General features: G+C 53.4%; 2 protein-coding genes across 2 annotated transcripts; one reads left to right on the plus strand and one right to left on the minus strand.

The window, feature by feature from the left end:
* Positions 1-557: 557 nt before the first annotated feature.
* LOC104670097 (coiled-coil domain-containing protein 115) lies at positions 558-4984 on the minus strand. Its single transcript, XM_010373281.2, has 5 exons — positions 4651-4984; positions 4477-4580; positions 4307-4389; positions 3547-3678; positions 558-1546 (listed from the first exon to the last, which is right to left on the minus strand). The coding sequence occupies exons 1-5, from the start codon at positions 4846-4848 to the stop codon at positions 1434-1436; spliced, it is 630 nt and encodes a 209-aa protein (XP_010371583.2). The 5' UTR covers positions 4849-4984; the 3' UTR covers positions 558-1433.
* Positions 4985-5448: 464 nt separating this feature from the next.
* On the plus strand, positions 5449-9558 carry LOC104670096 (U3 small nucleolar ribonucleoprotein protein IMP4). Its single transcript, XM_010373279.2, has 9 exons — positions 5449-5590; positions 5733-5841; positions 7247-7330; positions 7985-8094; positions 8176-8308; positions 8386-8540; positions 8615-8709; positions 8798-8871; positions 8954-9558. Exons 1-9 carry the CDS (start codon positions 5588-5590, stop codon positions 9064-9066), a joined length of 876 nt encoding a protein of 291 aa, XP_010371581.1. The 5' UTR covers positions 5449-5587; the 3' UTR covers positions 9067-9558.

A 9558-nucleotide genomic window follows, 5' to 3' on the forward strand; every position in this document is an offset into this window, starting at 1 on the left:
TTGACTTATTTTTTTCCTTACTTTGACTTCAGAATCTCACTAACCGGCACCTTGTGGATAGGATCTTGTTATGAAAAGAAACCTTTGGTGAGGGCTGGGGGCAGATATCCATTTTTCCTGCAGTCACGGGGGTTCCATTTGAGTTCCTCCCTTAGTCTTTTCCCTGACAACTCAAGGTCAACAGGCCAATAAATGACCCCTCAACCAATGGCAAATCTGCCCTACAGGGATTATGTTAAAGTTCAAGAAGTAAAACAATGTAGTACTGGTGTGTTGACAGTAATGTCCACCGAACAGAATGAAAACCCCCAAATTACATTGGGTTTACACTGGAGTTAGCAAAACAAAAGGGCAGCATTAACCAACATACAGCACGTGGGCGGACGGTGGAAAAGCTGGCCATGACTCACTGGATGTTTCAACCGAAACCACAGAGGTTCTTGAAAATGCTGGAGAATTCCCTGACTGCCTTATCAGTTACAAGCCCAAATTCAGAATCATGTGACAGCTGGATACATTCAACTGTATGTACAAATAATGATCAAAAAACACAAAAGTTGGGTAGTGGGTACCATAGCTTTCACTGTAGTTATTCATTAAGCTATTCAACTGTTCTGTGTGGTTTGATGTACTATGTTTTATTTTATAATAAAAAGTCAAAAAAATCATAACCAAAAAGATAAACTGGAAAATAAGACTTACATCTCATACATATGAACAAAGGACCAATTACCCCTAAACATAAACAGCTCCTAGAAATTATTGCAAAGATCAACAACCCAGTAGAAAAATGAAGTTCCCAAAACAGAAAACACAAGTGGCCCTTCCAAAAAATGAAGAGAGGCTCAGCCTCTTATGGTAAGATAAAGAGACAGGATTTTAAAAACCTAGGCCTCTTCCTAGAGTTCCCTTAAAAATCTAGGCCGGATCATTTTTACTTCATGGCTTAGACCCTGCCAAGGGCTGCCCAGCTACTCAGGTGTTTGTATCCTTGTGGACTCAAGTCATATTGTCCTCATCTTTTGGCCCAGTACGGTTCTCTCCTCCAGCAAACACAATTTGGAGGATGTAGTAAGCATGAAGCACTACTTCCTGTCCCCCACCACCTCCCTTCGCACAGTGTGCCATCATCTGGCCACGAAACCACAGCTGAGTGATCCAAGAGGCAGTTCCAGTTGTTGACTAACGTGTACCTGCCCACGTGAGTGTGTCCTGTGGGAACTCAGGCCTCAGAATGGTTTCAAAATAGTGGCTTTCAAAATTAGTTTGCCTCTTCAAACTTCACCCCTAAGGAAACATGCAGAGCAGGGACAGAGTGGGCATTAGCTGGCATGGGGTAGGGGCAAGAGCTATTTGTGAAGGAAGAAGGCCTGAGATCAAATAGCGATGTCGGAGAACAGCTGAGCTCACTGCCCTGCCTCTGTGCATGCATGTCAGGCAGCCCCAGGCTCCAGCTGCTTGAGTTTCTCTTGGAGCCCCCGGAGCTGGCTTCGACCCCAGTCAATGCGGTTCTGGAGGCTGGCTATGTCTGCGGCCAGCTGCAGGCCTGGAGGAAAGGAGAGAAGGTTAGGATGGTATCTGTGGTATAACACAGGACCAGGAGGATCTGGACATCCCCAGAAATTGGAAAGTCTCCAGGCCTCTCTGCCCCCCACACTTGTCCCAAAACATTCCAGGTACGGCCCTGCATTGGCTGCTCCAGAACCTCTGCAGTCTTATGCCTCCTTCAGGTCTTTGCTAAAATGTCACCTCCTCAGACTTCCTGGACCCATTATATCACCCACCAGGAACTAAAAATTCACAGTCAGTAATACCATCTCATGCCCTCATTTCCTTCCTTCCCCCATTCCTACAGCCTCTCGCTCCCCTCACCTGCTCTCCCTCCACTTCTTTTCTCTGCCCCAACAGTAGTCCACACTCTGGATCCACCTCTAGGTGGCTTGTGCCGGTGTCTCTGCTGGAACAGCTGCTGCCCAGTCCTCCGGGCAGCTCTCAGTCTTCAGCCTCCTGTTCAACAGCAGGGCTGACCACACATTGGATCACTTGCTCCAGGAAACACTTTCTCTTCTTGGCCTCCAGGACACCTGCTCCCAGGTGTTGCTCCTAAGTTTCCTTGACTGGCTTCTCCCCTCCTCTCCCTCACCTCCTGTCCATACTCCCCAGGCCCTCTGCTGATCTCATCCTATTTCAGCTTTAAACCAGTGTTTGTGTCAAAAACTTTGGAATTTAAACAGTGCTATGCAGTGCACTCCCAAATCTCTCTCCAGCCCAGGCCTTTCCCAAACTCCAGAGGTATGTGCCCAAGTGCCCACTCAGACTGTCCAGCAGGACGTCAGTAGACACCACACAGACCACACCAACTCCTGCCTTCTGGCATCCCCTCAGCTGCCCACAGCGGGTGAGGGTCACTCCATCCTCCAGGGGTTCTGGGTGGAGACCGCGGGCTCTCCTGGACTCCTTTCCTTCCCTTACTCCCATATCTTATCTGTCAGCAAATTCTGAGGCTTCTACTCTTAAAACCTGTGCAGGTTCCCACCACTTACCTCCTCCTCCAGTGGCACCATCTGCTTCTTGCACTGGCTGCTCCCTGATGCCCGCTTCCTCCCTCTGCTCTGTGTCCCCGCCCAGCACCCAAGGATTCCTGTGACCCTGTGCCGCCAGTCGAACCATCCCCTGCTCAGAGCCTCTCTGTGCATCCCACAGTCTTCATATGACTCCACTCTAGGCCACCAGCCTCGGCACATACCTGATATATATGGCTTCAGGGATTTTGTCCTGGCTGGTTCCTCCATCTAGAGCACCATTCCCCAAAATCACCCACAAAGCTTTTCCTTCACCTTCTCAGAGAGACCTCCCCTGGCCACCCTTCATAAAATAGCTCCCCTGGCCCACTCCTGTCCCACTCCATTTTGTGTTTTTTGTAACAATTTTCATATCCTGACTTATTACTTATTTGCATATTGCCTTTCTCTGCTCCTAAACATTACATGAAAAGGTGTCGGCCGGGCGCGGTGGCTCAAGCCTGTAATCCCAGCACTTTGGGAGGCCGAGACGGGCGGATCATGAGGTCAGGAGATCGAGGCCATCCTGGCTAACACGGTGAAACCCTGTCTCTACTAAAAAATACAAAAAAAACTAGCCGGGTGAGGTGGCGGGCGCCTGTAGTCCCAGCTACTCCGGAGGCTGAGGCAGGAGAATGGCGTGAACCCGGGAGGCGGAGCTTGCAGTGAGCTGAGATCCGGCCACTGCACTCCAGTTCCGGGCGACAGAGTGAGACTCCGTCTCCAAAAAAAAAAAAAAAAAAAAGAAAAGGTGTTTTTCTCTTTTGTTCTCTGCTGAATCCCCAGCAGCTAGCATGAACCAGAATGCTGCCAACAACCAGTAAATGCTTTTGGAAAAAACAATGGGTGTACAACAGAAGTCTGGATGGCCTTTCACAGGCAAAGGCCTTTCACAGACTAACCCCAGCCATGGGAGCAGTGCTCAAGTGTTCCCTGTGGATAGAGGCTCTGAGGGCCACACAGTCAAACGACAGGGTCCACTCACCATCCCGGAAGCTTGCTTGAGCCTGACGTAGACTGTGAGGAACCAGGATTCCAAACCAGTTCAGGGGGTCCCGAGGGGCCTCAGAGGACTGTGGTTCTGGGGTCTTAGTGGGGGCCTTGCGCCTCCGCAGAGCTGAGGAAAGAAAGGTTGGAGAAGGCTGGGATCTTACTCCCTGGCCTTTATCGTCTTGGTGACAATGTTGCCCTTGATCTGAGCTCATGATTCTAGAAAACACTGTTGGTTGGAAAATTCCAACTTTGGGGTTCCAGGAAACAGCTTACCACAAAACACAGCCTTTCCCCTTGTGATTCAGATGAGACTGTTTGTCCACTCTTCCCCGTGACTCCTGTAGGACCCGCCCATGACCCTGTTTGCCTGTGACACTGACCTTACCCATTGGACTTGAACATGCGGACAGACCAGACACAGACGTTCCAACTCCCCATTCTTTGCCTCAGGAATGATTAACTGGGATTAGAAGTTTGTCCCTCTGAAACTAGCTAGACACACAGATGAATATTTTCTGTTCAGCTGACTGAAACTTACGTGATTGTAAAACTATTCCCAGTGTAAAGCAACTCCCCAACTTCTCTACTCCTCCCTATAAAAGTCTAAGGCAAAACCACCCTACAAAAACATTCTGTTCTTCAGCTCTGGGATGCTCTCTCTTATCGCAAAAACCTAATTAAAACCATCTCCATCATTTGCATTTTGTCTTTGACATTGGGAAGGGTTTCTGCAGAAGGAAGAGGGGGCTCACCTGCTTCGCGAGGCCCCACCTCCTCTGGGGCGTGGACACCAGATCTCACCACCTTGAACTTCTGGAGTCCCTCCTGGGCCTCGCTGAAGGACAAGAAGGGAGGATGGAGCTTTGGCAGCCCGGGCCTGGAGCGCGCCCGCCCACCCAGCCCAGCATGGACGCTTCCTCACCTGGCCTGGAGGCAGACCTGGGGCTCCATGTGGGAAGCATACTGCAGGGGCCCCACCGACTTGGTGCCCATCGCGTAGCGAGCCTTGGCGAGCGAGAGCCAGCCCTGAAAGGAGAGGACAGCGGTGAGACTCAGTTTACGTCCGTGTGCCCTCCTGCCCGCCCCAGGCGCCTACCTCCTCCACCCGGGCGTTCAACACCGCTCGCTTCCCCTCCAGCTCCTCCAGGTCCCCAAGCAGCTGCAGGAGCAGCGAGTCCAGCTCCGCTCGCAGGTCAAGCGCCGCCATGGACACACAATCAGATCCGGACCCGCCACCTTCCCTGTCACCGCCAGCGGTTGGCAGGACAGCCAATGGACACACGAGATCTTCCATCGAGGGGCGTTCCCAGCTGGGGATCCCCACGCCGGCAGCACCTAGGCCACCGGGTCAGCTCCTTTAAGGGCAAGCGCCCTTAGAGAAGCAGCACGGAAGCAACCAATCAACTGGTTTCTCCAATCAGTTCCCAAGTGGATCAGCCAGCTGGACTGTCGGCTGGGGTCATAGGTGGTTCTGAGTTCTTCCGGAAGCTGCCCAACCTTAGAACTCGGGCCACTGCTGCGGCGATGGAAGAAGGCGAAGCTGTGCAGAAACCATTTTGGTTGAGGGAAGAGTGGTTTTTAAGTTAATTTGGAAAGGAGCCGGCAAGCAATCTCCAGATCAGTCGGTGTGCGATTTTTACAGCTGATGAACTGTTTCGAGCTGCTAATTATGATTGTTTTAGCGGTTCATCATCTTGAAACCGTGCATTCTGCACGGCGGTGGGGGGGAAGGGAGGGGATGGGGACGCCTCTGGCGGACATCTTTATTAGCTGCAGTCGGAAGCCACGTGTGACATTCTGTATCCAGTCTATTGGTTGTTCCAAGGAGAACGCCCTGCTGGAACGGCCAATCGCCTTGCCATGCCCCCTCCGCACTCCGCCCTATTCGCCATCTTAACACAGGGCATTCCCGACAGCTGTAGGCACCAGTGAAACGTCTGAGGGACCATCTTGGTTGAGGGCGGAAGTGAGGACTGTGTCGCGCCAGAAGAACGCACAGATTCTCCCGGACCCACGTGGAAGCGCCACTCAGGATGGTAGGAGAATGGTTGAGCTCCTGTTTCGGAGCTCCCGGAGGCGTGAAGTGCTGGGGATGTGGCCCTGGGGCCTTGGGGCCTCGGGGGCTCCGGGGCTCCGGGGGTCGGGAGCTAGTAGTGACTGGGCCCGCTGTTCCCACAGCTGCGCCGCGAGGCCCGCCTGCGCCGCGAGTACCTGTACCGCAAGGCCCGGGAGGAGGCGCAGCGCTCAGCCCAGGAGAGGAAGGAGCGGCTGAGGCACGCGCTCGAAGGTACGGGGGTCGGCCCCGCGGACGTCTGCGCGGTAAACTCCCCGCACTGACTTGTGTTCGGATATCCAAGCGTCTTTCCAGATGCTTGCCGGCTGTTTTCCTTGCCCATTGGATTCTCCTGTTGGTTTTGAGAGTTTCTTCCGTGTGACAGTGTTACTTGTCGTTGACGTTGCAGTACTCGGGTTTTGCAGCTTGCCTGCTGTGTACAGTGTGTCAAGTTCGTCCCAAGTTTTAAAGACTTAACTTGCCCTATAGAAATTCTCTCTAGAGCGGTGGCTCACGCCTGTAATCCCAGCACTTTGGGTCAGGATTTCGAAACCAGCCTGACCAACATGGTGAAACCCCGTCTGTACTAAAAATACAAAAATTAGCTGGCTGTGGTTGCGCGCGCCTGTAATCCCAGCTACTCAGGAGGCAGAGGCAGGAATCACTTGAACCTGGGAGGCAGAGGTTGCAGTGAGGCGAGAGCGTACCACTGCACTCCAGCCTGGGCAAAAGAGCAAGACTCTGTCTCACAAAAAAAAAAAAAAAAGCAAGTTTCTCTAAAGACTATCTGGATAGCGCCGGTGCTGCAGACTGCACTGCCCATCCTCCCTGCAAGAGTTCCTCTGAGCTCCGGGGAGAACAGTGCTGCCCCAGTGCGCGCCTGGAGCGCTGTGCTCTGCGGTGGGCAGCCTGTGGCCCAGGGCCCGCTGAAGCCATGCCCTTGAGGCACTGTGGGCATCATGACCAGCGGTTTTGCCGTCTTGAGAGCTTAAAGGTCTCTGGTCCACCTTCATACATACAGAACAGTCTATATTTCTTTTCAAAAGTAATTTTTAAAGCCCAGCGCCGTGGCTCACTCCTGTAATCCCAGCACTTTGGGAGGCCGAGGCTGACGGATCACTTGAAGTCAGGAGTTCGAGACCAGCTTGGCCAACATGGTGAAACGCTGTCTCTACTGAAAATACAAAAATTAGCCGGATGTAGTGGCGGGTGCCTGTAATCCCAGCTACTCTGCAGGCTGAGGCAGGAGAATCGCTTGAACCTGGGAGGTGGAGGTTGCAGTGAGCTGAGATCACGCCACTGCACTCCAGCCTGGGCAACAGGGTTAGACTCTTTCTCAAAAAAAAAAAAAAAAAATCAATTTTTAGATTTCGACCTGATTATAAAAGCAATACAATATGTTTAGATATTTTAGAAAGTCCTCAAGTCGTGAGACTAAAGAAAATGAAGTCCTAGTAACCACTGTTTACGGGCTGGCCTGTAGAAAGTTTTGTCACCTCTATCCCTGCTGTATCCAAGCCCAGAAAGGACTGAGGTATTTTTATTTCAAGCGTGTACAGGCTTGTAAGCTGTGGTGTATTGGGTGAGCCGAGGGCTCCATGCTTGTGACCCACTCGGCCCCTCTCTCTTCTCTCTGCAGAAAACCGCCTGATTCCCACTGAGTTACGCCGAGATGCTCTGGCCTTACAGGGCTCCCTGGAGTTTGATGATGCAGGAGGTGAAGGTAACTATACAAGGTAGCCCTCCCCAACACTGAGCTGGCTGGTCTCCCGTCGCTCCTCAGACACACTGGGCACTGTCCCATCAGAGGAAACTGCTCCTGGAACTGTCTCGTATGCACTTGTCACTGCACAGATGGCATCGCAGGGCTCTCCCTGAGTGTGCCCTGTCCCACTTACATGGCACACGTGGGCCGCTGACTCCGCGCCTTGCTTGTTAATTCCTTCCCCCACCGGAGTGCCTGCCGGGGCAAGATGGTGTCCCTCACACATCATTGGTGCCCATACGTTTAATTCACTGCATTATTCAAGAAACAAAGGAATTCGAAACATTGTAGGTATTTGTTTTGAGGGAAAGGAGTTTGTCACTGTTGGCCTTAGCAGAGTGTGGACTTTGTTGTGTAATACAGTAGCTGCTAGCCCCATGTGATTAATATAGCTTCAGTGAACTACAATTAAACAAAAGATTCTGTTCCTCCGCCACATTTGTGTTCGGCAGCCAGAGTAGTTGGAGGCCGCTTTCTTGCCCGTTGTGCATGTGGAGTATTCCTATTCTTGAAGGCTTCAGCAGACAGCGCCATCCTGGCGGTCTTGGCTGCCCCCAAATTAGAATTTCATTCCCAAGACTGTCATGTTCTTGCCACTCATGCCCCTGACAGGCGTGACCAGCCACGTGGATGATGAATACCGATGGGCAGGAGTTGAGGATCCCAAAGTTATGATCACTACCTCTCGAGACCCCAGTTCCCGCCTCAAGATGTTTGCAAAGGTACTGGTGAGCAGGGAGTGACGGGGAGATGCCCAGGACACACAGCCCCAGTCCTGACTGCACACTGCCATCCACGCCCAGGAGCTGAAGCTGGTGTTCCCAGGCGCCCAGCGAATGAACCGAGGTCGACATGAAGTGGGGGCACTGGTGCGAGCCTGCAAAGCCAACGGCGTCACCGATCTGCTGGTTGTTCATGAGCATCGGGGCACACCTGGTGAGGCCGGAGGGAGAGTCGGGGTGGGAGCCGTCTGAGGGCAGACGGGGTCTCTGACAGCCACCTTTCCCCACCAGTGGGGCTCATCGTCAGCCACCTGCCCTTTGGCCCTACTGCCTACTTCACGCTGTGCAACGTGGTCATGCGGCATGACATACCAGACCTGGGCACCATGTCGGAGGCCAAGCCCCACCTCATCACACATGGCTTCTCTTCCCGCCTGGGCAAGCGGGTGAGTCTGGGGGCCTTCAGGCTGGGGCTGCGGGCCAGGCCAGGCATTTGCCACTCTCTTTCCCTGTGCCCCAGGTCTCTGACATCCTCCGATACCTATTTCCCGTGCCCAAAGATGACAGCCACCGGGTCATCACCTTCGCAAACCAGGACGACTACATATCATTCCGGTGGGTCCACAGGCCATGCCCTGGGAGAGCGTCCCCACCCTGTGTACCTCGTGCTGCTTGCCTTTGACCCACAGCTCTTCCCTCCCAGGCACCACATGTACAAGAAGACAGACCACCGCAACGTGGAGCTCACTGAGGTCGGGCCCCGCTTTGAGCTGAAGCGTGAGTTTGAGGCTGAATCCCATGTCTGGGGGCGGGAGGTGAGGCTGGCTGTGCCAGGGCTGATCGCCATCCCTGCCTGCAGTGTACCTGATCCGCCTGGGCACGCTGGAGCAGGAGGCGACAGCAGACGTGGAGTGGCGCTGGCACCCTTACACCAATACCGCACGCAAGAGGGTCTTCCTGAGTGCCGAATGAGCCCACTCACCACTCAGTCAGGACCTGGACTTGGAACTCAGGATGGGGCTGTCACAGACCGGCCTGCCGAGCTGGGATGTGGAACTGTGGTGGGTGGAGAGGTCTGAATAAACCGTCTGTGTCACGGCCCCGCCTGCCTCTGAGTGGTCAGGCCAGGTCTGCAGGGCAAAGTCCATTGGGGTCCCTTTGGGTGGGGACCTGATGGCTGTGGGACGTGCTTGGGCCTGGAGTCAGTGTGGGGGTTAACATGGTCAGATATTTGATGCTGACATCCCCTCTAGAGTTAGGGTCCTTTGAGCTCTTCAGCAGGTAGATGTGGGTAGCAGGGCCAGGCCGTGTCATGGGCAGCCCACCAACTTAACTCACTGAGTGGGAGCTGCCAGTGCAGAGGCGACAGGCCACACCAAGTGCTCAGCGGCTGATTCCACGTGTGAGTGGCATCATGTGGTGTTTGTCCTGTGTCTGGCTTATTTCTATTAACATAATGTCCTC

This window comes from Rhinopithecus roxellana, unplaced genomic scaffold (assembly GCF_007565055.1).
Source record: "Rhinopithecus roxellana isolate Shanxi Qingling unplaced genomic scaffold, ASM756505v1 contig274, whole genome shotgun sequence".
Lineage (NCBI taxonomy): Eukaryota > Metazoa > Chordata > Mammalia > Primates > Cercopithecidae > Rhinopithecus > Rhinopithecus roxellana.